This window comes from Ochotona curzoniae, unplaced genomic scaffold, assembly GCF_017591425.1.
Source record: "Ochotona curzoniae isolate NIBS_2020 unplaced genomic scaffold, NIBS_Ocur_1.0 contig_3498, whole genome shotgun sequence".
NCBI lineage: Eukaryota > Metazoa > Chordata > Mammalia > Lagomorpha > Ochotonidae > Ochotona > Ochotona curzoniae.
This window is the reverse complement of record NW_024465885.1, coordinates 44,086,429-44,114,370: the sequence shown is the minus strand read 5'-3', so window position 1 is coordinate 44,114,370 and position 27,942 is coordinate 44,086,429. Positions and strand designations below refer to the sequence as shown.

Genomic DNA, 27,942 nt, shown 5'->3' with positions numbered 1-27,942 from the left:
CTTCCGCCGAGCGGACCCGAGCGGGTGGCGTGCTCGCTTGCAGTCGCTTCTTACACCCCGTGGCTTGTAAGTGGCGTGGGTTTATACTTGGAGGCAAGGGCTTTCGTACAGGAGGAACAGAAAGAAACCCAAGAAAGTGGCTGGGCTGCAGAAAGCTTCGCCTGCTCCTCATTGCGGTAGATGGGAGAGGGTGGCCATGTGCTTTTCTATTTTAACTTTTACTCTTTTGCATTTGCGAGCTTTCTGCCTTTCCCTGTTTTGTTTGATGGCTAGGCCTTTTTTGAGTTTTCATGATTTTTTTCCTGGCTGTAACCTTCCTTTGGTGTACTTGACTTATGCTTTTGTTCATGTATCCCGTTGTCTGGTGTTCTACTTTTGTGATTGGGTTCTGCTGTCTGCTTTATTCAGCAGGTCTTTTGAAATGATGTTACCTTGCTCCTTTATGCTCTTTTCTACTGTAGTTACAGCAAGTTGTGGACTGTGGGTCTCAACCCTAGCAAAGCCCTCTAAGCTAATCTTAATATTTGGATTCTTTCCACGTGGGTGATAAGGCATTCCATGATCCTCTGCAGTACCCAGGAAAGACTAAGTGCCCATCTCTTGTATGTTAAATGAAGCTCTGTCTTCAACGATTTCACTTTTGCACAGGTTGAAAGTCTATTATGTACAAGTGCACAAAATTGAAAATGCACATTTTAAAATTACTTTGATTCATTTTTTTCTTACTAAGACTCAATGTTTGAACCTTGTTAAAGGAGCTGTAAATGTCCAGCTTCCATTTCTAGTGGCACAATATTGGGTAAATTATAAAAAGATTTGTTCAACTTACACCTGAAGAGGTACGAGGCCCAGGACCTGTAACTGGTGGAGGCCGTCTTGCTGAGAGACTCCCAATGTGGCAGGAACCATGGTGTGAAGTAGTGTGTCTGAGTAGTCCTTTCCTGAAGGGCTTTGAAGAAAGCAGTCGCAGAGGCTCCACCCCAGTGCCTTTATCCCTTCATCCTAATCACATGGATCCACCTCTGTAAGGTTCAGTCTCCATCTTCATGCTGCACTGTGGGGATTAAATGGCAACGCTTGAAGCTCAGACCAGGACAGGAATTAAATCACTGTTACCTTCATAACCTACCTCTAGGCCTGCCTGCCTAATTCTTAAAATGCCTCCCTTTCCATTAGTACGATAATCATATCTGCTGGATTATGAAGTCTAGTTTCTGAAGTGACTGGATGAAAAGTGTCACTTGTGCCAAGTACAGTGGATGAAGTCGTGCTTGAGGATTATTCCTGGACTGTGTACGTGCTGTCTTCCTGACTGTGGTTTGTTCTGCGTGCAGGTTTCGTTGTCCGTTGGCACTCACACAGCAATGACAGCCCGAGTTCTGGTCATCGGCAACGGAGGCAGGGAGCACGCGCTGGCCTGGAAGCTCTCACAGTCCCATCATGTCCAGCAGGTGTTGGTTGCCCCAGGAAATGCAGGGACTGCCTGCTCTGGGAAGATTTCCAACACTGGTAAACAAGTTTTGTTTTGCTTTTGTGATTAGTTTATTTTACTTAAAGATCAGAGTTCCTAGGAGCAAAAAGACAGAGAAAAAAGCTTCCAACTATTGGTTCACTAAAATGGCCGCCATGGCTAAAGCTGAGTGGATCTAAAGCTGGGAGCCAGGAGCTTCTGGGTCTCCAACACAGGTACAAGTCTTCCATCTGATGGTTTGTTCCCTAAGTGAACTGAAGCTGAGAGCCTGAAATTCAGTCCAGATCTCCCACGTGGGTAACAGGAACTTAATCACTTGGGCCATCACTGGCTGGTTCCCAGGATAGACGTTAACGGGGAGCTGGAGTCAGGAGCTAGAGTTAAGTGTTAAATGCAGGGGCCTTGATATGGGGTGCAGGTATCTTGAGATCTTGACCATTATTAGGCAGAACATCTGCTCCAATAATCATCTTTTAAAGTGGAACAGAACAGGGACTGTCATTGTTACAAAGCAGGTCGAGCTACCACCTGTGGCATTGGCATTCTGTGTGGGCACCAATTCCAGTGCCAGCAGCTCCCTGCTAACTTGCCAGGGAGTACGGCAGGGGATACCCAAGTGGTTTGACCCCTGCACCCACCTAGAAGACCCAGAGAAGTGGAATGTAATTTCCACTGCTGATGATAACTGCCCAATGTACCTGGTTCTCGTTGTATTTCCTTTCCATAATTTTACAGGAATTCTTATGCATGCTAATCTGAATACTGGATACATACCATATGTTGTGTTTGCTATCTTGCTATTCAGAATATGCTGTTTTCCTTCAATTTTTTTAAACGGCCATCAATAAGTTACGAATGGGGCCAGCATTGTGGTACAATAAGTTAGGCTGCCACCTAGTACCCCAGGGCATCCTGGCTACTCTGTCTCAGGCCCAGCTCTGTATTGTGCCTAGGAAACAACAGAAGATGGCCCAGGAATTTGGGTCCTTGACACCCACGGGGAGACATGGATATAGTTCTAGGCTGCTGGCTTCTACCTGGTCTACTCTTGACTGTTGGGACTATTTTAGGAGTGAACCAGCAGGTAGACGCTCTCTCCCTCTTTATCTGCTCTTTATAGTCAGTAAGCCTTTTTTAAAAATGAATTTTTAAAAAAATTAGTGAAAGTAAGTACTTGTCATCTGTACCCTGAGACAACAGCATGCTCACCCATAGTCCCAGTGCAGTGGAACAGGAGAGCACCTGAGGAACCAGCCAGGATTAGTATGTGGTTGGAGTTACTGCTCATTAACCATACTTCCAGCAGGAGAGAAAATAAATCTGGCCTGTAGTGGGACAAGAAAGCTGTATCTTAAAATGGCCATTCACTGCCTAAGTTCAACAAGTCTACCCAGAGAGAAAAACTGTCCTCCTCATGAATTTGCTTAATTCTTTGATGTTTGCTATTTTTTGCTTGTATATTTATTACCCAGCATTCACAACAATGCATTGTAAGCATTCTAAAATTTAGGAACGCAATTGATTTTAACATCTTCATGGTGGTACCTACAACAGTGTCTAATGCGTACTGAGTTTTCAGTAAATCTTGAATGATGGCATTGAAATACCAGTTTTGGGGTACATTCTGTGGTAATGATGTGTTTTTGAGTTAATCAACAACGTGTCTTGGGCACCATGACTTGTGGTGTTTTTGATAAGTTTACTAGTTAGTGCCTTCTTCATTTAACTGGCTGCATAATTACAGACAACTGGACTTTATTGCCTACCCTAAAGTACTCTGCTGAATTTCTCCTGCTGCAGCTGTCATCTGTGTTAGTAAACACAGCAGTTAGCAGGCATACAAAAGGAAAGCATCTAGTGTTAACTTAGATCACCGAGTAAACTTCACTTAATACTTTTGTGACTGTGCTGTGTTCTGTGTTCATAGCCATCTCAGTTGACAACCACGCTGCCCTTGCCCAGTTCTGCAAACACGAGAACATTGCGTTGGTGGTGGTTGGACCCGAGGCACCCCTGGCCGCCGGTAAAGTGCATTCTGTTTGTTGGGATGGTACATGCAGTGCCAGCAGGAGCTTACGGATCACTCATGCAGTTGATTTTACAGATGGGGACTAGTGTAATAAATTCCCCACAGGGTTTTCACCATCTTGGATTTTACAGATTAAAGATGTTTTGAGCTACAGATCAGATTTACAGCTGTGGGAAGCATTTTCTATATCTTTGTTCTGCTCTTTTCTGTTTACTAAACCATGTATTCAGATGTAACAGAGCTTTTGCTGAATTCCAATGACCTCTTGATAGCCTTTTGATCATATCTAAGTCTCTGCCACTATCCATCCACCCTCTCCAAGCCTGGAGGGAGTGTAGTGCCATTTCACATTCCATCTAAGGCTCCTGGAAAATCCCTAATTTCCTTATTTCACTTTGGTTCCGCAGGGGTCGTTGAGAGCCTGACATCTGCGGGGGTGCGATGCTTCGGCCCCACAGCAAAGGCAGCTCAACTGGAGTCTAGCAAGAGGTTTGCCAAAGAGTTTATGGATCGACACGGAATCCCAACTGCACGCTGGCGAGCTTTCACCAGCCCTGAGGAAGCCTGCCACTTCATCCTGAGGTAGGTGGGAGGCAGCAGGGGAAGCACAGTCAGGTCTGTACATGGCGCCACTGTGTCAGACATGCAGTTCTAGGTCTTGAGGCTGTCATGAATTTATAGAAGGGTGATTACGGAGAAAAAGATTCCCAAAAATGGAATCATATGTATTTAGGTAATCTAATTGTCTTAGAGAAAGATGAGATTTTAGTATTAATTGCTGACTAGTTCCTAGGGAAGAAATATACCTGACTGGATAGTCATGTGTTTTCACAGCCAAATTGATAAACATGACATCTCACAGCATGAAGGATGTGGATTTTTGACATAACAAGTTAGCAAGAGTGAGGAATCATTGCATGGTCATCTCGATCACAACTCCATTTCCAAATTTTAAAATTAGAATTCCTTTGTTCTCTGTTATTTAGAAGATGAGTGAATGTTAGGGGTCGCTGTGTTGCTGTTGTTGGTTTTTGTTTTGTTTGGTGGTTTTCATTAACACTTGCTTCTACCTGGCATGTTTTCTGTTCACTTGGTCAATTTCATTCTGTATTCATTCTTCATTCTACAGGGTTTCTTTGACCCTGAATATTATTATTTCCTAGTAGCCAGCTGCCTTGGGGGCGTGACAGTTTGTTACTTACTTTGGGTAAGTCTCCTTACAGTTTCTGGAGTCCCACTAGGAAGTCTCCAGCGTGTCCTTCCAGAAATGGTCTGCATATCGGCATTGACCATTGTTCTTGTGTAGCCACCTCTTCTGCTTAAATGAGAATATGATTTGCTGCTTTTTGTCAAAGATCGCTGCATATCTGCTGAATGCATCTATTTAATCCAAAGATTCTTGCTTATGTGATCTCATATAAGTGATAAAAAGCATAATTGTACAGAGGAACTTCAAAAAGTGTTTGGAAAGCAGAATTAAAGGACAAGTCAGCATTCCATGAAATTTTTGAAGCACCCTTATGTGTATAATCCTGCTGGGAAATATATGACAAGAGTGTTGGAATGATAATTTTTTTTCTGCTTTCTTGTTGCTATATATCATTACACAGTTCCATTTAGCGTGTTCATTTCTGAGGGTTTATTGAGTACGAAGCTTTGCTGTGTCTTCACAGTGCAGACTTCCCTGCTTTGGTTGTGAAGGCCAGTGGTCTTGCAGCTGGGAAAGGAGTCATTGTTGCAGAGAACAAAGAAGCAGCCTGCAAGGCTGTGCAGGAGATCATGCAGGTGGGCTGATTTTTCTGCAAAGGTTCATTCTTTTCCTGTCTGGTAAATGCACTCTTAGATTTACAAAATGATACACAAGCACGCTGGCAGGTATTCTTTTTAATAGTATATGTTATAGTCATTCTGAATAAAATGGATATTACGCGTCCGAACTGCAGCCTAACTATGTTTTTTTTTTTTCCTTTGAATGAAATTCTGACATCCTTTATTGTCTGCTGCTGAAAGGTAGAAAATTGTCGTGCTATAAAACTGAGTACTAAATTCTCAAGCCGTTCATGAAGATAAAAATAATTGTCTTGTGTGTTCCCACATAGACAAATGAAGCGTAAGCAAGCTACTTTGTTTTACTCTCATGATCCGTCTTGGGCCTTATAGTTGTGCCCTCTTAGAGAAATCTACTTTGTAAATCCAGTTTACAATTAAAAATAATACACTTCTAATGAAGAATATGGATTAAATGCTAAGTAACAATTGAAATATCTGCTTTTTCCTAATTGAAGATTGGAAAGCAAAGTACTAGGGACATTGATAGATGCTCATTTCAGCTGTACCACTGTCAGTTCTGCATCACCACCACATTAAAGAGCATCGGGCAGCATTAGCAGGTGCATTAGTTTACTAACCCTCTTTTTCAAATCAATACTCAGGAGAAAAGCTTTGGAGCAGCTGGAGAAACGATTGTTGTTGAAGAACTTCTTGAAGGGGAAGAGATTTCTGTACGTATATTCATGTCTTGAACTTTACCGAGTACGATTCTGACAAATATGTCCCCAAAAACAAATTGATTTACTCTGGCCACTTCATGTAAAAACACAAATCCAGCAGCTACAATGAAATTTGAATACATTAAGTGAAGTACAAAATCAAAAAAATTTTCTTTCTATAATTATCTCTAGTATGCTAATGGGAACACTAGGACTTAAATATTATTAAATCTGGGTTAATTCAAACATGTTTGTTGGGGTGCCTGTGTGCTGTGTCAGAGTGCCAGATTTGATTCCTGCCCCTGATTCCCACTTCCAGATAATGTAGACTCTGAGAAGAACCGAGATGGAAGAACTAAGAACCTATTTGGATTCCTGCCATCTCCTGGGAGGCCGGGCTCCCCCAGCCAAGCCGCAGCTACTATGAGCACTTGGCAAACCAGCATATAGGAACTGGCTCTTAGATAAACAGAAGGGTTTTGTTTGTTGTTTTCATTCATGTTTCTTCTGTTACATGCATTTACTATGTAACAAATAGGGAAATAAGTTACATTTAACAGTTTGTTTTTTTTTTAAGATTTATCTTATTTTTTATTGGAAAGGCGGATATACAGAGAGGAGAGACAGAGAGGAAGATCTTCCATCCGATAATTCACTCCCCAAGTGAGCGCAACGGCCGATGCTATGCCGATCCGAAGCCAGGAGCCTCTTCCAGGTCTCCCACGCGGATGCAGGGTTCCAAAGCTTTGGGCCGTCCTCAACTGCTTTTCTGGGCCACAGGCAGGGAGCTGGAAGGGAAGCAGGGCTGCCGGGATTAGAACCGGTGTCCATATGGGATCCCGGGCGTGCAAGGCGAGGACCTTAACCACTGCGCCATCGCGCCAGGCCCAACATTTAACAGTTTTGATGCCTGGAAATTTAAACAGGATAGGATAATATTGAAATATTTCACTTATAGAGTATGAACGTTTCTCTGTTTGAGCGAGAGAGAGAGAGAGAGTTCTTCAGTCCACAGGTTTGTTCCCCAAATGGTCGCATCAACCATGGCTGGGCCACGCTGAAGCCATGAGCCTGGCACTTCATCCAGGTCTCCCACATAGGTGCCGGGGATCCAGCTATTGGTCACCTGCTGCCTCCCAAGCTGTGCATTTGCAGGAAGCTGGATTGAGATGTGAAGCCAGGACTTGTACCAGGCATCCCAATATGGGATGCAGATGTTGCAAGCACCATCTTTTATTTATATATGAAAATTATATATAAATTATATTTATATAAATTTTATATATTATCATTTTTTTAAATAATGATAACAGGGTTGATCATGGGGGAAAGGATCAAGGTTTAGGGACAATTGGGTGAATTCGTTGCATCCAAATTTGCCATTCTTATTCTTACTGGGGTAAGGGGAGAAACAAAAGGAAAACCACTCACAACTTTCCACATGTCCCAGTACCCAGGGATGAGGAACTGCCACCTTATATCAACCCAGAGTCTCCAGGTGTGCATATTCAGAGGGTTCTGTTCAAGTGGTTTGGACGGTTCTGAATTGCTGCTGACTTCACTGATCCAAGGATGATGTCACCCTCCCAATGACCATTGGCTCCAGTCACCAAAATTACTTGCTGTTATCGTTTGTTTGGGGTTGTTGTCCAGTTAATTCTGTTCTGCTGGCGGGCAGCATCTTAACCATCAAGCAACCTACCCCATACAGGATCTACTTGATATATGCAGCTTTGGGTTAATGTATTTCAATCAGTATTTCTTCAGAAATAAACTTTTCCCTTAATAGGCCAAGTACACATGCTTCACCTTATTTTTTAATTTTTCTTGTTTGAGTTAACTTCTGTTGTCTCCGTAGTGTCTCTGCTTCAGTGATGGGAAAACGGTGGCCCCCATGCCTCCAGCACAGGACCACAAGCGCTTACTAGAGGGAGATCATGGTCCCAATACAGGGGGAATGGGAGCCTACTGTCCAGCACCTCAGGTACTTGCCAGTAGTAATTGCTTGGTCCTCCGAGTGAGTTCTGAACGTAATGCTTTTCTGGCTTTGTTTCTGCGAGCTGGGTGATTGATCAGAAGCTTCATTTATCTACCACAAGTATTATGGCCTCAAATCCTTTTTAAGAGCCTTTGATGACTGGTTAGGGCAATCTAACATGTGATATGTATTGAATAGATCTTCCTGCCATCTCCTTTCCAGACTCAGTGTTTAATCACTGGCAATGCATTGCAGTCTAGAATAATCCATCCTGCTTTGGATAGCCACAGCCCTGCAGCTAAGTAATCTGTGTAGATATATGAGTATTAAAATGAGAACTGAAACAGATCCTAATTTCTTTAAGACTTCACAATTTCTCAAGAGTTTTTATTTTTAAAGTGTGTATTATTGGATTGTAAATAGGTTACCACTGTAGATTTAATTAATGATGATGATAATTGTTTCTGATAAATATTGCTTTTGCATATTTTTATTCAGTAAAAGACTAAAATCAAGCCACCTTTTCAAGGGCTTTACAAGTATTGAAACTACACACTGATAATAGTGATTTTAACATATAAGAACCAGCTCTATGTCTAATTTTGGATTTTTGAGGTTTGTTTTTTGTTTTTAATATATATTTTTTTAATTTAGAAAGTCAAATTTACAGAGAGGAAAAGACAGAAAGCTCTTCCTTCCACTGGTTCACTCCCCAAGTGGCCACAGTGGCTGGAGTTGAGCCGATTCTGGTTCTAATTTTTTTTTTTTTGAAGATTTATTTTATTTGTATTGGAAAGTCAGATATATAGAGAAGAGGAGAGACAGAGAGGAAGATCTTCCATCCAATGGTTTACTCCCCAAGTGACCACAATGGCTGGAGCTGAGCCAATCCAAAACCGGGAACAAGGAGCTCTTCCAGGTCTCCCACGTGGGTGTAGGGTCCCAAAACTGGACCATCCTCAACTACTTTCCCATGTCACAAACAGGGAGCTAGATGGGAAGCAGGGCCGCTGGGATTAGAACCAGCAACCATATGGGATCCCAGTGTATTCAAGGTGAGGACTTTAACCACTAAGCTATCCCACCAGGCTCTGGTTCTAAATTTTAAGCAAAGTTTATAAAACTAGATTTTTCAGTTATAAGCTTGTAAAATATAACGGAGTATCCTCAAAGGATATGCAAAGAATATCATAAAACAATTTTTGGTGAGTTTCATTAAAGGAAAATGACAGAATATGTAACAAGTTGTAATAGTCATGTAAAGTGATTGGCATGAGCTTTGCGCAGTGGCAGGATCATAGCCAATGAGATTTATCTGAGGCACAATTATTGCTAATTAAAAAGTGATTGGCATTAATATTTTTACTATAAATACATAATCTAGTCTCTAATGCTTCACCAGCTTCAGAGAATATATAGTACTTAATGTTATGATGTTTGATGAGTCATTGAGTAATTTACAGAGCAAAAAGTATGTACGGGAATGTATAGGCCCCGCCACTGGCTGTCTTCCAGTTCATTACTGTTCTGTACAACTAGGGCTAAGGTGCTTATCTGGTGGATTTGTGAGATTAGGAAAGAAGTTCTCAGCCTACTTATCTAGTAACAATTGGTAGTTCTCCTTGCCCGTTCGTTGTCCCATATGATACTGAGCATAAATTGGGGTTTTTGGTAAATGTCAGTTAATACTTGTTCTTTATGTTCCCCAGGTTTCTAAGGACTTGTTACTAGAAATTAAAAATACTGTTCTTCAGAGGGCAGTGGATGGCATGCAGCAGGAGGGCACTCCTTACGTAGGTAAACACATCGATAAAGCTGTGTACACTATGGAGGAAGTTTGCACTTTGGGGAAAACTTGTTGGGACTAGCATTGCTTTGTAACAGGAAAAACAGCTGCCTTTATTACTGGCATCCCACCATATGGATGCCAATATGTGCCCAGCTGCTCCACTTCCAGTCTAGCCCCTGCCACCAATTTTTTTTCTCATAATCTTTATTTTATTTATTTAAAGGGCAGAATTAGAGCATGAGAGAGAGCGAGCTTTTCCATCACCTAGTTTACTCCCCAAATGCCTGCATTAACTAGTCCAAAGCCAGAAACCAGGAGCTTCATCCAGTACCATGACTCTCAGAAACGTGTATGTTAGGTTTTATACTCCTAATTACAATGTCTTCATTACAGATTTCTTTTTCTCTCTCTGTTTTGTGACAAAGGGATTTTGTATGCTGGTATAATGCTCACCAAAGATGGCCCAAAAGTTCTGGAGTTTAATTGCCGTTTTGGTGATCCAGAATGCCAAGTAGGTAACAGTTAATTAAGATACTATTGTTGTGTGTTCTCTGTGTGTTGTCTTACTCTTGGGATTTGTGAACTTTTGAGTATTTATCTTTGAGAAATTCTTGCAAATTCTGCTACTGGCCTGTGAATCAAAATGTCTTAGGAAAACAGGAATTTATCTCAACTGTGTATTAATTCTGTTCTTCCAGGTGATCCTCCCACTGCTTAAAAGTGATCTTTTTGAAGTGATTCAGTCCGCCTTAGATGGCCTGCTTTGCACGTCCCTGCCTGCCTGGCTAGACGACCACACCGCTGTAACTATAGTCATGGCAAGTCAGGGTTATCCTGGAGCCTATGCCAAGGGTGTGGAAATCACGGGTAAGCAGGGGGAATGAGAAATGGTTTGAAAAGGGACCAGTAACCAGTGCCCCCAGCAGGCCTCCCTGCCCTGCTGATACCTGTATATGCCTTCACACCCGAAAAGGTGTAAAGCCACTAAAAACTTTGCAGAGGCTGTTGTATCAATCATTGCTTATGGGAATGTGTGTTCAAACGTTCAAGATAACTGGCTATCACACCACCTGCTCCCTTGCTGCCTGTCAAATGAACTGCTCACTCTGCTTAGTTCTGCTTACTCCTTTTATTATTACTAATTTATTTATTTGTAAGACATTTTTATTGGAAAGTCAGATCTACCAAGAGCAAAGACAGAGAGAAATATCTTGCATCTGCTGGCTTACTCCCCAGATGGTCACAAAAGGCAAAACTAAGCTGAGCTGGATCCAGGAGCCTCCTCCAGGTCTACCACTCAGATGCAGGGTCCCAAGGGTTTGAGCTCCATCTTCTACTGCTTTCCCAGGCTACAATCAGGGAGCTGGATGGGACGTTAAACAGCTGGGACATTAACTGGCGCCCAAATGGGATGCTGGCACATACAAGGCGAGGATTTAGCCAGTAGTACACCAAGCTGGGCCCTCTGCTGGCCTTTCTTCATTCTTTTTTTTTCGAATCTTTTTATTGGAATGTCAAAAATATACAGAGGAAGATCTTCCATCCAGTGATTCATTTTCCAAGTAACCGCGGCAGCCAGAACTGAGCCAATCTGAAGCCAGGAGCCAGGAATTTTGGGTCTTCCACGCAGGTGCAGGGTCCCAAAGCCTTAGGCCATCCTCAGCTACTTTTTTCAGGCCACAAGCAGGGGAGCTGGGCCGCTGGGCTGCTGGGCCTAGAATCGGTGCTCTGGCCACCACACCACCCATCCCTCACTCTTAAGAGATGCGATCCATTTGCCTTTCTGCAAAGCAAATACCCCTAGCAGCTAAAGTCCTCGCCTTGAATGCGCTGGGATCCCATATGGGTGCCAGTTCTAATCCCGGCAGCTCTACTTCCCATCCAGCTCCCTGCTTGTGGCCTGGGAAAGCAGTTGAGGATGGCCCAAAGCTTTGGGACCCTGCACCTAAATGGGATACCTGGAAGAAGTTCCAAGATCCTGGCTTCGGATCAGCATAGCATCGGCCATTGCGCTCACTTGGGGAGTGACTCATCGGATGGAAGATCTTCCTCTCTGTATATCTGACTTTCTAATAAATAAATAAATCTTTTAAAACAACAACAACAACAAAAAAGGACAGGGATCTATCCCCAAATGCCCACAGTAGTCGGGCCTGTGCCATAAGTCGGTGACTCAGTCCACGTCTCCCATGTGAGTAGCAGGGACTCAGGTGCTTGAGCCGTCTTCCACTGCTTTCCCAGGCTGTTAGCAGCAAGCTGCGTCAGGAGGAGAGCTGAGACATATCCAGTGTCCATAAGGGATGTCAACGGCATAGAAACCGGTTTTACCGTCTGTGCCACAAAATGTGACCCTGAAACAAATTATAATCCCAAGATTTATCATAACAGTTTTGTGGATACAGACTAGGAAAAAGGAAACCATATACTATTGTACTGCTTTATTTCTGGCCTTTATTCTAAATAAAGTGGTAGTTGCAAAGCACTCAGCCGTGCGTCACCGTTGGTCTCTTGCAGGGTTTCCTGAGGCCCAGGCTCTGGGACTACAGGTGTTCCATGCGGGAACTGCCCTCCAGGAGGGCAGAGTAGTGACAAACGGGGGAAGAGTTCTTGCTGTCACAGCCATCCAGGAGACTCTCAGCTCAGCCCTCGAGGAAGCCAAGAAAGGACTGACTCTTCTGAGGTTTGCGGGCTCCATTTATAGGACGGACATTGGCTTCCGTGCCCTGGCCTTCCTCCAGCGGCCCAGGTAAAGTCCCGGGAGGGAGACGCTGTGGCACGGCTCAGGCCTGCACTGAGGCACCGAGCTGTGTCCAGGAGGCTGCATCTTAGTCTGTTTCACTGAAATGTTTAATAATATAAGGCCAATGGTAGTAAGCATTCTTATCTTTTGAGTTAGCACATAGTTAGATATTCTGGTTTTTAAATTAGGTTTTCATTGAACAACTCGGGGTGAGTGTATTTGACATCTACCTTTTCATTTAATCTGTACTGTAAATTTTTCAGTGTCATTTAATACTGTATTTATATCTATGGGTGAGATGTATTTTTGACTCCTTATTTTATGACATGTACCAACTATCCCTTTTTAAATCAATAAAATACTGGTTGCAAGTGTGCGTGTTTTGATCCTTAAATATGATGTTTAATGTTATTTATTAAGTTTAGCTATTGGTAATGAATATATTTTGGGGCAAAATGAGAAGTTTTTAACAACTGCATTCAATCTATACTGTTTCTATGAAACAGATTTTTATATAAATAGGAAGGTGTTTAATAGTTACAAGATTCCACTGAAATAACCTAGTTCAGTGGACTGCAATGTTCAGTGTGAGTCTGATATGTTTAAAGGTGAAGAGCTAAGGGGCTGGAACAGTGACCCACAAGCTAATCCTCCACCTGTGGCCCCGGCATCCCACATGGGAAACCTAGAAGAAGCTTCTGGCTCCCAACTTCAGATAAGCTCAGCTCTTGCTGTTGTGGTCATTTGAAGAGTGAACCACGGATGGGAAAAATCTCTCTTCCTTTCTGTCTTGTATTTCTATGTCTTGTTCAAGTAAAAATAAACAAATCGTTTAAAAAGTGCTCAAGTCCTGGCCTTGCCTTGCCTTGCATCCACCAGGATCCCACGTAGGCACCAGTTCATGTCCTGGCTGCTCCACTTCCCTTCCAGCTCCCTGTTTGTGGCCTGGAGAAGCAGTAGAGGACAGCCCAAAGCTTTGGGACCCTACACCCAAAGGAAGAAGCTACAGGCTCCTGGCTTCAGATCAGCTCAGCTCTGGGCATTGACGCCACTTGGGGAGTAAACCAGCAGGTGGAAGATCTTTCTCTTTGTAAATCTGACTTTCCAATAAAAATAGATAAATCCTGAAAAGAAAATGAAAATGAGATGCCACAATGCTAACTGGTGAAAGATTTTCTAAACCCGCAGAACTTTGTTTCCTGTCTGAAAGTAACCCTGAACTGCTGACATTGCATTCACTGCCAGTATTTTCCATTCTGACAGCTCCTTGCAATAAAATTTCACATAGATCACTGCCTCTCAGACCAAAGTCCTCATTTTAGCTAGATAAGACTTTTGACGTGGGGAGGGGGGAGGTTGATAATGTTTGAAAGGCAGAAAGAGGAAGAGACCTAGCCGTTGGTTCACTTCCCCAAAGGCTGCAACTGCCAGCACTGGGCCACGCTGAAGCCTAGAGTTCATCTGCTTCCTTTACCTGGGTGAAAGGACCTAAGTACCTTGGCAGTCTACTGCTGCTTTTCCAGGCACACTAGCAGGGAGCTGAATCGGAAGTGGACCAGGCAGGACTGGAACCCCATATGGGGTGTCAGCACTGTGGGCAGGAGCTTAATGCACTGTGCCCCCCCACCCCCAGACACACACAAGTGCCATTCACAAAATTCACTTCTTTTTTTTTTTTTTAAGATTTATCTTTATTATTTTTTCATTGGAAAGGTGGATGTACAGAGAGCAGAGAGGAGAGACAGAGAGGAAGATCTTCCGTCCGATGATTCACTCCCCAAGTGAGTGCAACGGGCCGATACTATGCCAATCCGAAGCCAGGAGCCTCTTCCGGGTCTCCCACGCGGGTGCAGGTTCCCAAAGCCTTGGGCCGTCCTCAACTGCTTTCCCAGGCCACAGGCAGGGAGCTGGAAGGGAAGCGGGACTGCCGGGATTAGAACCGGCGCCCATATGGGATCCTGGGCGTGCAAGGCGAGGACCTTTAACCACTTGCGCCACCGCGCTGGGCCCAAAATTCACTTCTAAATGGTCTCTTCTGACATGGTGGCTGTGTATAGGAAGAAGAGATGCATTCAGTATCATTATCCCATACTGCTTTGGTCAGTGTTCAATCTTGCCACTCACAGCTGTGAGGAGAGTGGTTGTTATTAACTATTGCAGTAAGAGCTTAGTTTCATTAAGGGTATTTTTGTAGATTTAGTTAAGTCTATTTAAAAGTCAAATGGTGGTTGCTTAAGAATGGGGAGTTACTGTTTAAAACATAGTGTTGGCTTCGCAAGGTGAAAAGTTCTAGAAATGAATGATGTCACATGATGGTTGTGCAACAAATATTGCTGAATTACACCCTTAAATATTATCAGATACAAAAATGTTTTAGGTATGCAAGTATTTGGCCACAATAGGAAAAGTAAATGTTTACATGTCAGTATATTTATGAGGAAAACCAGGAAGATGGCTGAGATCACTGGGGCCCTGTCATGGGTAGGGATGCAGCGGGACCACCTGGGGAGTTTGGAGAAAAGCCTCTGGCTCCCCAGGGGCTTCCTACACCAGTTAAATCCGCCTGTGCCTAAGCCCAAAGCCCCAGGAGGTGTAAAATCCCTTCAGCCGTCTTGCTTTGAATAATATTTTAAGGTTGAATAAATTTCTTTGGCAGTTACACGATGTCTTGTTTTGTTTTTTAATTCCTTAGAGGCCTGACTTACAAGGACTCTGGAGTGGACATTGCAGCTGGAAACATGCTGGTGAAAAAAATTCAGCCATTAGCCAAAGCCACCTCTCGGGCAGGTAAAGTGTGTTGTGTCCTCGGGCTGACTGAGTGCGTTCATCTGGGCTGTAGACTTAACTGAGGAGCACTTCCTGAATTAGTGCTGGGTGACTGGAAGCTTTGCTCCAGTGAAACCAAGCTTGTAGCCTTCCTTATTTTATATAAAGATGGGCAGAGAGACCTGTCGTCTGCTCTCTCACTCCCCAAACGCCTACAGCAGCAGGCTAAGCCAGGCCAAAGTCAGGAAGCCATAACTCCGTGCACTCTCAGGGACTGTAGTCCAGCGTCTCTGCTCCCTGCCCCTGGGAGAGGGCTGGATCTGAGCAGAACCCCTGAGCCTCGGGCCATGCACGCCTGTACAGAATGCACATATCCCAGCAACCCCTGCACTGCTGCACAGAACAGCTGTCCTGGCAGTCTGTGGCTTTCTTAACTCTAATATTAAAGGGTTTTAGTTGCTTTTCTCTGTTGAAGGTAAGAGAAACAGATCTTCCGTCTACTGTTTGAGTTCTCAAATGCTGGCAGTAGTCTGAGTTAGGCCAGGCCGAAGCCAGGCTCCAGGAATTCCATCAAGCTCCCCTCGTAGTGACAGATGTGCACTAGGTGGGAGCTGGATCAAGAAGAGTGACAGGATATGCACGGCCCTCTGACGGAATGCAGGCATCTGAATGAGAGCTGAACCCTGTCAACTGCATACCAGAAAAGATTCTTTTTTTCTAAGATTTACTTTTATTGGAAAGACATTTACAGAGAGAAGGAGAGACAGAAAAATCTTCCATCTACAGATTCACTCCCCAAATGGCCACAACTGTTGGAGCTAAGCTGATCCAAAGCCAGGAACCAGGAGCTTCTTCCAGGTCTCCCACACACATGCAGGATCCCAAGGCCTTGGGCCATCCTTCACTGCCTTCCCAGGCTACAAGCAGGGAGCTGGATGGGAAGCAGAAAAGGCAGGACATGAACCATAGACCATAAAGGATCCCAGCACATGAAGGGGGGGAATTAGCCAATTGAGTCATCATGCTGGGCCCCAGAAAACATTTTTGACCAATGATTTTATGTGTTGATTATTTATTTTAACATTTCTCCTATTCTCAGAATGGGCATCCCTTGTTTTGCCATTCTTCAGAAGAGTGAGACATATATTCATGTGTAATCTGTTGAAATGCAGCAATTAATTAAATTTCTCTAACAGGCTGTGATGTTGCTCTTGGAGATTTCGCTGGTCTTTTTGATTTGAAAGCAGCTGGCTTCAAAGATCCTCTTCTGGCCTCCGGAACAGATGGTGTTGGAACAAAACTGAAGGTAATCAGACACCTTTGGGAATAAAGGCCTTCTGTGAAAAATAATGGTGTTAACTGTACTACCAAATACTGTTTTCCTTCTCAACATACATAAGCTAAAAAGAATTAACACTAAGTAACCATATAATATTGCCCAAATGTCTGCACATTTGTAACAAAAGAAAATTATTCAGGGATATATTTGGATGAAAGGATATTTCAGAGGGTAAATCAGTTTTGGAGCACGTGTCTTATCATAATCTTATTTTTTTTAAAAGATTTATTTATTTTTACTGGAAAGTCAGATATACAGAGAGAAAGATCTTCCATCTGTTGATTCACTCCCCAAGTGGCCATAACAGTCAAAGCTGAGCTGATCCAAAGCCAGGAGCCTCTGGATCTCTCATGCAAGTGCAGGGTCCCAAAGCCTTGCTTTCCCAGGCCACAAACAGGGAGCTGAATGAAAGGCTGGGCAGTCAGGACATGAACCAGTGCCCATACGGGATCCCAGCGCATGCAAGGCAAGGACCTTAATCGTTAGGCTGTCGCAGCAGGCCCATAATTTTATGTTCTTTAGTCTAGAGTAGCTAGACAGTTGCATTTGTTAGCCTCTCCTGATAAACAAAAAAAAGTTTCTGGATGTTTCAGCTAGTTCATGGAAAAATTGTTAAAAGACAAGTATATTATAAGAATTTTCAAATCTGTGTGGTTTTTTCCTGATTTTCCGTGAACTTTTCCATGTGTCTTTAAGTTTAGATTTGCTCTCTAATGTGGATGTTCATGTTCCTGTGCAGATTGCTCAGCTCTGCAATAAACATGACACCATTGGGCAAGACTTGGTTGCGATGTGTGTGAATGACATTCTGGCGCAAGGCGCAGAGCCCCTCTTCTTCCTGGATTACTTCGCCTGCGGGAAACTCGACCTCAAGACAACTGAAGCCGTCGTTGCTGGCATCGCCAAAGCATGTGGGAAAGCTGGGTGTGCTCTCCTTGGTAGGACCATCCACTGGGATCCCAGTCCTGGCTGCGTGGAAACGTCGTCAGTGCCAGTGTGGCTAACAAGGAAGGCTGTATGTCACCAGATGTGGCAACTGACAAAACAGATTACACCACCTAAATTAACCGTAGACCCTGGGGCACTGCACTCCACTCAAGGGCCTGTCCCCCTGACCCAGGCACCTTGACTACCTTTTTTGGGTTTTGTTTTTTAAAGATTTATTTATTTTTATTGGAAAGACATATTTACATACAGAAGGAGAAACGGAACTATCTTTGATCCGTTGATAGCCAGAGCTGAACCAATCCAAAGCCAGGAGTCAGGAACAACTTCTGGGTCTCCCACACACATGCAGGGGGCCTTCTCTGCACCTTTCCCAGGTCATAAGCAGGGAGCTGGATGGGAAGTGGAGCGGCTGGGACATAAACCGGTGCTATGGGACACCAGTGCTTGGAGGTGAAAGATCAACCAGTTGAGCCATTGCACCAGCCCCAACTAGCTTTTTCAATCCCTGTACTTCAGTCACCACTGCAGGCAGCCCTAAAGGTACTTTCCTCCTGGCTGCCCCTGCAAAATTGCATTTTTTCCCACGTAAGTAGCATTAGTAATTAAATATTTATAGAAATGCTGTGTAGCTATTGCTCACCTCAAAGAAATTATACATATCTGAGAAGAAAGATATTCATTACCCTGCTCTGATCATTACACATGTGTGTGTACTGACATGTCATACCAGTGAGCCAGCACAGTGATAAAGCAATCTTAATCCTCTTCCTATAATCGTCATCCCATGTGGACGCTGGTTCAAGTCCTGGCTGCTCCACTTTTGATCCAGCTCCCTGCTATGGCCTGTGAAAGCAGCAGAGGATGACTCAAGTGTTTGGGCCCCTACACGCATGTGGAGAACAACACACATAAAGCAAATTACACAGAGTATGCCCTTGGTTAAGATGCCAGTAGAGCTCTCCATCCCCTACTTGGGTGTTTTTGTTCACTCTCCAGCTCCTGATGGCAGCTTCCTGCTAGTGTGAGCCCTGTGAATCAGCACATTGAGGAGTTCCTTCTCTCCCTCTGCGTCTCTACATCTGTTTCTGTAAAATAAATTGTAAAAAAATGTTTAGCAATCCATGGAGGCAAAATATGAAATAGTGAAGAAATGCAAAATGTGCAATATTCATTTTTAACAAAGAATATTACTTAACTATTTGCACATTGATAAAGTAACAAAACTATCTCGTCTCTTGTGTTAATAATTTATATAGGCAGATCTGTCCTAGAGCCAAAAATTACCCATTAGTCATCTCTTGGACGCTTTGCGTCTTGATTGGAATATAACCTTGCGTGATGGAGAGTGTTAGGCTTTGTAGCCCTGGCGCCTGGAATTGAGCAGTCCTGGGTACGTTGCTGCTCTAAGTCTGTGCCGCCATCTGAGTACAGAGTGATTGTGAACATCGGGTTTTTGTGCAAGCCATCTCTGAAACTGAGCTGCTGCGGAAAGGGTTGCATGTTCCACCGGGTGTTCAGCCTATGAAAGCTGTGCTATCTGGAGGCTGTTAATGGGCTGACACAAGTATTAACCTCCTCCTGGCTCTTGGGGAAATTAGTGCTGTTTTCCTGAAAGTCACACTTGGTTGAAAGTTTGTTGTGCAAATAATAGAGAACATAATGGTGCCACATTGTTTGTGTTAAGGGTGGCTTGTCTCACTATTCCCTACACAGATTTATAAATGTTAAAAGATTTGCTTGCACTTGTCTCATCCTTCCAGGAGGTGAAACAGCAGAAATGCCTGACATGTATCCTCCCGGAGAGTACGACCTTGCTGGGTTTGCTGTTGGTGCCATGGAGCGGGACCAGAAGCTCCCTCATCTAGAAAGAATCACTGAAGGGGATGTTGTTGTTGGCGTAGCTTCATCTGGTCTCCACAGCAATGGCTTTAGCCTTGTGAGGAAGATTGTGGCCAAATCTTCACTGCAGTACTCTGCGCCAGCACCTGCTGGTTGTGGTGACCAGACCTTAGGTGAGTACACTTCATGCTCAACCCATCCCACTGCACTAGATCTGAACCCACTTGCTGTTTCATCTCTCTCTGACCCAAAGCTAACATGTAATGCAGTGTATTATTAACCTACGATCTGGGTGCTGGGACAGTGTTGTACAGCAAGTGCAGCACCACACATGTTGTTCTCCATTTTGGGGTTGCTCTCTATGCTTTGGTTTTGCATTCATGGTCCAATTTTTTTTTTTTTTAATCTTCTATCTTGAATATTCAGGGGACCTGCTTTTAACTCCAACAAGAATCTACAGCCATTCGTTGTTACCCGTCCTCCGGTCAGGTCATGTCAAGGCTTTTGCTCATATTACCGGTGGAGGATTGCTGGAAAATATCCCCAGAGTCCTGCCTCAGAAACTTGGTGTAGATCTAGGTAAGGTCATTAAAAGGAACATATATTCAAAACAATTGAGGAAAAAAATATGTGTTATGGATAGTTAGCACATACAGGCTTATATGTGGAAAACTCTTAATCACTGAAATTTGTTAGTGGAAAAATGACACTTTTCTACCACTTTGTGCTTTATTGTGCGTATTTGTAAGTCATAAAATCTTCTCATGTAATTGACTAATGTAAAGGTACAATGCTCTAGCATTAGATCATAGTGGAGTTAAGTAGCACTTACAATGCCAGCATCCCATCTCATAGAGCACCAATTCTTGGCTGCTCTGTATCTAATCCAAGTGCTTGCTAATACGCACACATAAGCAGCTAAAAATGACCCAAGTACTTGGGTCCCTGCCACCCACATGGGAAACCAGGACGGAGTTCCTGGTTCCTGGCTTCAGCCTGGCCCATCCCTGGCTATTCTGGGTATTTTTACATGAACCTAAGAAGACGGATGGGAGTGGGTGACATATGTGAGTAGCAAAGCTTATGTCAAGAATGTTGCTAATGAGGAAAAGTAGAAAATACCAGCCACCTTTCCTCCCAGTCTTTTAGGATAAAGAGACAAAGTGAGAAGTGTTCGGGTCATATTCAACTAATACACATTACTTGAAGGAATAGAAATGGGGAAAGATCACATAAAATAGTTTCCCAGTGGGGTGGCCATCATGCCACAGCAAGTTAAGCTGCCGCTTGAGATTCCTGCAGCCCATACTAGAGTTCTGGTTCTAGTCCCTGCTGCTACACTTTGAATCCTCCCTGGCAGTCACATGGGAGACCTGGATGGAGTTCCTGGCTTCGGCACCCCCAGGCTTTTTTGTGCAATTTGAGAGTGAACCAGTGAATGAAAGATCTTTCTTTGTCTCTCCCTCTCTGTCACTGTCCTGTTCAAATAAATAAATCCTTGGGAAAAATAATGAAGATTTAGAACTAAGTATCCATAACATAGCATTAAGATGCTAGTTAATATACCACATCCATGTTCGAGTGCCTGGCTCAGTGCTCTGCACTGTCTTGATTCCCGCCTCTGACGCATGCAGACCAGAGAAGGCAGAAATGATGGCTCAGGTTTCTGCCGTAGGTGGGGACCTAGATGTACTTTTTTTTTTTTTTTTTTTTTAAAGATTTATTTTTATTATTTTTTTATTGGAAAGGCGGATATACAGAGAGGAGAGACAGAGAGGAAGATCTTCCGTCCGATGATTCACTCCCCAAGTGAGCCGCAACGGTCGATACTATGCCGATCCGAAGCCAGGAGCCTCTTCCGGGTCTCCCACGCGGGTGCAGGGTCCCAAAGCTTTGGGCCGTCCTCGACTGCTTTCCCAGGCCACAGGCAGGGAGCTGGAAGGGAAGCAGGGCAGCCGGGATTAGAACCGGCGCCCATATGGGATCCCGGGCGTGCAAGGCGAGGACTTAACCACTTGCGCCACCGCGCCGGGCCCTAGATGTACTTTTGAGCTTCACTCTGGTTCAGCCCTGGCCGTCGCAGACATTGGCAGTGAACTAGCAATAAGGCAGAGCTCATTCCTGCTCTCTGACACACTCTCCCCTGTCTCCCTCTTTCTGCCTTTCCAATAGATGTTTTTTTTTAATTTCCTTTATTTAAATGAATTAGAGGGATATGATATTGAGCTTACACCTCTGTGAAGCATGGCCTTTCTTTATGTGTACATTTTCTGTAAATCTGAAAATAAGCTGCCTATCTTCACAAAAGGATGGTCAGCCAGCTTTTCTTGGAGCATGTCTGATTGTCCAGGGGACTTCCAAGGGTCTAGTCAGTTCATGTACCAGAGAAACCCTAATTGTGAACAGTGTCAACAAAAAATATTTTGAGATTTCTAAGGTACAAATGTGTCCCTTCCACCAAAAAAAAAAAAAAAGAAAGAAAGTTCTGAAAAGCCAGTTGTACTTTACTCTTGCTTATAATTTATCTGCTTTTGTGTGTGAGTTCATCCTTTGTACAACATTTCAGCTCATCAGGCCACTTCCTGCTTGTTGCAGATGCCCGGAGCTGGAAGATCCCCAGGATCTTTTCATGGCTGCAGCAAGAAGGGCAGCTCTCGGAGGAGGAGATGGCCAGGACGTTTAACTGTGGGGTTGGAGCTGTACTTGTGGTACCAAAGGAGCACACAGAGCCACTTCTGAGGGACATTCGGCAGCGCCAGGAGGAAGCCTGGGTGATTGGCAGCGTGGTTGCCCGAACTAAAGGTAGTTGCTCTATGTTTGTAAATGTCTGATGTGCCAATTAACTGAGCCCCACCATGACACTGTGGCTGTGCAGTTATGGCTGGTACTCCCGTGACCTGACAAGCCCCAGTGGAAGCCCTTGTCTTTCTGCCTCAGTTGCATCTGTGCACGCCTACTCCCCATGGAGTCACTTCCTGAAGTGATCCCCCTGTTTGTGAGATGTCATGGCTCACTTTCTGGTTCATCTCAGTCGAAGGAATAGTGAAGGAGCACCCTGACAAGGCCTGAATATTAGTTGGGCCTCTAGTGGAAATGTTAGAACTTGGCAGTGGCACGAAATCTCAGGTGAGCTTAATAAGGCTGTCCCAGATTGTTTTCTTTGTCTGCCTTTATTTCCTCTGTTGAATAGGCTTCATTTTCAGACAGGTCTTCCAGAAGCCAGAAATATAGCACCTTCTAGCTCACCTTACAGCCAGGAGCTCTGTATCTTACCATCCCATAGCACCAACCTGCCCAACACCAGGAGGTTGTGACACTATCATGGGTGGTCTCATTGGGAAGATTGGTCAGTTATTGGAGACCAAACACTGGCAGACCCATAACAAAGTCACAGTAAGCTTCTAGATAACAAGATATCCTGTAGCAGTAGTTGAAGCACGGGAGTACAAATGTTTGCCCTTGTCATTATGAATGAGTAATACCAAAAAATACCAAATGATAAATAAGACTTGTTACTAATTTTAGTGCTTGTGAATCAAAGAACAAGATACAGTATTGTAAGGTTTTCATAAAATAGTTTTTCTGTTACCTGTATTGCCAACTATTGTTAATGCATTGAAGGTTCCCCTTGTGTAAAAGTCAAGAATCTGACTGAAGCCTTGCAAGTGGACAGGTCAGTGCTGGAGAACAGCTCCCTGGAAAATCATTCCCCTGCCCATCCAAAAAAGGCAAGAGTGGCTGTCTTGATATCCGGAACAGGTAAGATGTGGCTTTGTCGGAGCTGCTGTGCTGGAAGCTGCCCTTCCTTCCCTAAAGGAAGGACACGCTCAGGTAGTCAGGATGCTCTCAGCAGTCTCGGTGGGGGGTCACCAGCACGAGGAGGGGGCTCCTTTCAGCATCCACCGCCTTTCAAGCCATGTCATGGGTGTGACCCAGCCACTTGAGGACAGAGCAGTGGGAGTGAGAAGGATGATTAAACAGAAATCACAAGAGACAGGATAGAAATCCCAATGTCTGCTGTGTTCAAACTTTGTGAGAACGTCTAAAATCAGTTGAGATTTGTTCAGCTATTACTCATTAAGAATGAAAATTTTTGTTTCACATTTTTATCAGCAGAGTAGTAAATAAGAGTACTGTGTTCCCCAATGAATATAGCATCTCCCCCTTTATATCATTGCTGCGAATGCTGTTGTCAATACACACCTTGTGTAGTTTCAGGCATGTATCTGATTATTTAGTGTATATTCCCAGAGGTATAAGTACATATTTTAAGGTCAAGTGCTGGTGACGAGAGAGGACGATAAGGGCCATAGTGATTTATGCTTTTTCCTTACTAAAGCAGTTTATTATATAAGCATCAGTGTTAAAATTATGTTATATTGTTCCTACTGCAGTGCTAGATTATAAGAAGTATAAGCTCAGGGCTGGCATTGTGGCATAGTGGCATTGTGGCTGGCATTGTGGCATCTAATCCTCTGGCTGCCCTGCTAAAGCATGGGAAACCCAGAAGAAGCTCTAGTCTCCTGACCCAGTCCTGGCAGTTGCGACCATTTGGGAAGTGAACCTGCAGGAAGATTCTCTTCCAGCCTGTCCTCCTGTTTCTGTAACTCCACTGTAGGCCTCCACAGCAGCTTTGAAAGAAACCTCTTACCTTGCCAAAAAGAAAAGAAATGTGTGCTCCTCTGTGTGTTCTCCCTTGGCAGGTTCCAACCTACAGGCACTCATAGACAGTACTCAGCAGCCACACAGCGCCTCGCGCATCGCTGTCGTCATCTCCAACAAAGCCGGGGTCGCCGGGCTAGAGAGGGCACAGAGAGCTGACATTCCCACCAGGGTAGGTGGCTCGGGCAGCCTCTCCCACGGTTGGACTTCAGCTTACCATGTCCTCTCGGGTCCCGATCCCCGGTACTCACTTGGCACTGCTGCTTTCTGGGGGAAACCAGCTGTCCCTGTCCTTACTCTGTCGGTGTGTCTTCACAGGAAAGTGGAAAATACGCTATATAAAGGTAGAGTTTTGCCCTTTTGTAACCGGTTGAAAAAAGTTGTGCCTTTCTGTGTTACAGGTGATTAATCATAAATTATACAAGGATCGTGTAGAGTTTGACAATGCCATTGACCAAGTTCTTGAAGAATTCTCCACAGACATAGTCTGTCTTGCAGGATTCATGAGAATACTGTCTGGGCCGTTTGTTAGGAAATGGACTGGTAAGCCAAAATTGTTTGATACTACACTGAGAAATCAAAACTGCAAATGGATTCCAGAGTGGTTCACCCGCCAGTCCGTCTCAGTGGTGACATATTTAATATGATGGCTTTTACTTGAAGTTAATGCAAAGAAAGTTCAGTTACTCCAAAGACCAGCACAATGATGATTTATATATCTGTTGCCTTAATCATTCTTGACTTGCTATAACTAACCACTGTGCTAATAGAGCTTAGTTTTCATCTTCTGATTAAATATTTGGAAGCTTAGGAGCAGGATGAAGTCACTTCCTGTATCCCCAAATCAGGAGGTCTGGGATCCCCTCCCTAGGGAACAGATCATTGCCAGAGAGGCAGGCAAGCATTGTTGGCAGAAACTCATATTATCTTGTGTGAATTGTCTTGCTCCCCAAAAGCTTTAGTTGCTTTGTTGTGCACAATTTTGGGAGCAATATATACATTTTCCTTCCAAGGAGTTTCTATTTTTTTGATTGAATGTAGAGAGCACTTGTGAAGTAATAGCACACATGTAATGCCTTTGTTGACACAAAGGACTAACTAACTAGCATCTAATTGGTGAACACATCACTTTGTGGCTGGACGTCAGGTACCTGGGACCAGCATGTGCTGTAACAGTTAAGCCACGTCCTGCAGAGCTTGCTTTCCACGTGAGTCCTGATTTGAGGCATGGCTGCTCCACTTTCAAGTCAGCTCTCTGCTAATGCTCTGGGAAAACAACAGAGGCTAGCCTAAGTGCTTGAGCCCCTGTACCCACATGGGAGACGTGGCAGAAGCTACACATTCTGCCTTCACCCTGGCATAGTCCCAGCATTTGCAGTCATCTAGGGTGTGAACCAGCAGGTGGAAGATCTGTCTGTGTCTCTCCCTCTCTATAACTCTGCCTCTCAAGTAAATAAAAATAAATCTTGAAAACAGAACAAAGTGAAGCATATAGTGGCCATGTTATGGCCCAAGTTAAGCCACCACCTGAAATGCCAGGTACAAATTCAGGTACCAGCTACTACTCCACTTTCCAATCCAGCTTCCCCCTAATGTGCCAGGGGAGGAGGCAGAAGATGGCCCAGAGAGTTGGGCCTGGCCACCCCCAGGGGAGTTCCTGGCTCCAGGCTTTGGCCTGGCCCAGGCCTGGCTGTTGCAGCTGTTTGGAGAGAGAGCCAGTGAATGAAAGATCACTCTCATTCTTGCTTTCTCTCACTCTGTCATTTTGCCTTTCAAATATTATGTCTTTGATATCAGAAGTCAAGCACATAGACATGGCATGTGCCAGCCACAGCCCGTGTTTTGAAGAGCCCTGGCATGCAGCTTAGACCTCCGTCGTCCCTTCCCTGTGGCAGCTTGCCTCTGGCCACACAAACTATAGACCCGATGCCGCCAAGGCCTCCTGGACAAGAACTGCTTTTGTTTACCTCATTGTTGTGTTTGCCAAAGGAAACATCCTTCCATCTTCCATTTTCCTTCTCATTCTAGACAGGAAAACATTATATGCTGCTCTCACCAAATTCACAGCATTTCTGAAATTCTGATGGTGATTTTTTAATTTCCAGGGAAAATGCTCAACATCCACCCGTCCTTGCTCCCTTCCTTCAAGGGTGCAAATGCACACGAGCAGGCTCTGGAAGCTGGGGTCACAGTCAGCGGCTGCACCGTGCACTTCGTGTCTGTAAGTCTGTCAGTTTCACCTAAGCGGTACTCAGGGTCAGGTGGGAACTGCGCTGGCTGGAAGATAATGTGTACACCCTTCCCTTCCCTTTCCAGGAGGATGTAGATGCCGGACAAATTATTCTGCAAGAAGCTGTTCCGGTGAAAAGGGGTGACACTGTTGCAACTCTGTCTGAAAGAGTAAAGTTAGCAGAACATAAAGTATTTCCTGCAGCCCTCGAGCTGGTGGCCACTGGAGCTGTACAGCTTGGAGAAAATGGCAAGATTTGTTGGGCCAAAGGGCAATAAAGCCTAATTCAAAAGTGGGCCCAGGGGGCCCAGCGCAGTGGCCTAGCAGCTAAAGTGCTCACCTTGAATGCACCGGTATCCCATATGGGCACCACTTCCCATCCAGCTCCCTGCTTGTGGCCTGGGAAAGCAATCAAGGACGCCCTAAAGCCTTGGGACCCTAAACCTACATGGGAGACTCGGAAGAAGCTCCTGGATCCTGGCTTCAGATCAGCACAGTTCCGGCCATTGAAGTCACTTAGGAAGTGAATCGTCGGATGGAAGATCTTCCTCTCTGACTTTCCTCCTCTCTATGCTCTCTGTAGATTTGACTTTCCAATAAAAATAAATCTTTAACAAAAAAAAAAAAAAAGTGGCGCCAGTTTTCAAAGAATTGTTACTCTAGAAGAAGCTCCTGGCTCCAGCTCAGCTCAGCTCTGACCATTGTGGCCATTTGGAAAGAACCAGTGAATGGAAGATCTCTATCTCCTCTCCATAACTCTTCCTTTCCAATAAAAATCAATAAATCTTTTTTTAAAAAGGTGGGGTAATAAAAAGCTATTAGAGGAGCTGGCACTGTAGTGTAGTAGGTAAAAGCTTCTGCTTATGGTGCCAGCATCCTATATGGGCACCAATTCACGTCTCTGCTGCTCCACTTTTGACCCAGCTCCCTGTTAGCAGCCTGGGAAAGCAGCAGAAGATGACCCATGTTTTTGGGTCCCCCTGCCCACGTGGAAAACCCAGAAAAAGCTCCTGGCCTCAGGCTGGCCCAGCTCTGGCCACTCCTTCCATTTCAGGAGTGAACCAGCAGGTAGAAGATCTGGGCGTCCTCTCTATGTAACTCTTCCTTTTAAATTTTTAAAAAAATTTTTTTAATGGGGGGAGGGTCAGTGCGATGGCTTAACAGGTTAATCCTTCCACCTACAAGTGCCTGCATCTCATGGGCACCAGTTCCAGTCTCAGCTGCTCTACTTGTCATCTAGTTCCTTGCTTCTGGACTGGGAAGGCAGTAGAGAATGGCCCAGGTCCTTGGGCCCCTGCACCTACATGGGAGACTTGAACATCTGGCTCCTGGCTTTGGATCAGCTCAGCTCAAGCCATATTGGGAGTGAATAGTGGATGAAAGATCGCTCTCTATATATCCTCTGTGGATCTGCCTTTCAAATAGATTAAAAAAAAAAAAAAAACTTACCTATGGAACTATATCATAAAAAGTTTAAAAAACTATTAGATCATATCCATGATTGAAAGATATAATCTGTGTATTACCTATGTCAGATCTTTCTTGTTCACACTCAAGCTAGGATTTCAGAATTCCTTTCAATGACAACAAAGAACATAGTAATATTTTTTTTCCCTCCTTTTCTTACCAATATGCCTCAGTTCTGTAAGTCCTGTCTTCTGT

The 27,942-nt window shown here is 44.2% G+C and overlaps 1 protein-coding gene and 1 pseudogene across 2 annotated transcripts; both read left to right on the top strand.

Moving 5' to 3' along the window:
• The first annotated feature begins 12 nt into the window (after window positions 1-12).
• On the top strand, window positions 13-26,655 carry GART (phosphoribosylglycinamide formyltransferase, phosphoribosylglycinamide synthetase, phosphoribosylaminoimidazole synthetase). 2 transcript variants are annotated; one of them, XM_040980769.1, is made up of 22 exons: window positions 13-66; window positions 1,335-1,509; window positions 3,399-3,494; window positions 3,908-4,082; window positions 5,174-5,285; window positions 5,933-6,001; window positions 7,848-7,973; window positions 9,677-9,764; window positions 10,182-10,267; window positions 10,455-10,623; window positions 12,271-12,502; window positions 15,189-15,283; window positions 16,459-16,568; window positions 17,341-17,539; window positions 19,310-19,561; window positions 19,815-19,967; window positions 21,984-22,190; window positions 23,010-23,147; window positions 24,092-24,222; window positions 24,452-24,593; window positions 26,156-26,271; window positions 26,367-26,655. In XM_040980769.1, exons 2-22 carry the CDS (start codon window positions 1,365-1,367, stop codon window positions 26,556-26,558), a joined length of 3,033 nt encoding a protein of 1,010 aa, XP_040836703.1. In that variant the 5' UTR covers window positions 13-66; window positions 1,335-1,364; the 3' UTR covers window positions 26,559-26,655. The 2 variants fall into 2 exon arrangements, with proteins under 2 accessions (XP_040836703.1, XP_040836702.1); XM_040980768.1 differs by lacking the exon at window positions 13-66 and having other exon boundaries at window positions 1,187-1,509.
• LOC121156963 lies at window positions 9,243-9,416 on the top strand (annotated as a pseudogene).
• Window positions 26,656-27,942: the final 1,287 nt, after the last annotated feature.

Coding starts and splice junctions, on each gene's coding strand:
- GART (XM_040980768.1), top strand. CDS start 1,260: ATGAAGTCGTGCTTGAGGATTATTCCTGGACTGTGTACGTGCTGTCTT. Junction 4,083..5,173: donor GCCTGCCACTTCATCCTGAG/GTAGGTGGGAGG, acceptor GTGTCTTCACAG/TGCAGACTTCCCTGCTTTGG. Junction 7,974..9,676: donor CCTACTGTCCAGCACCTCAG/GTACTTGCCAGT, acceptor TATGTTCCCCAG/GTTTCTAAGGACTTGTTACT.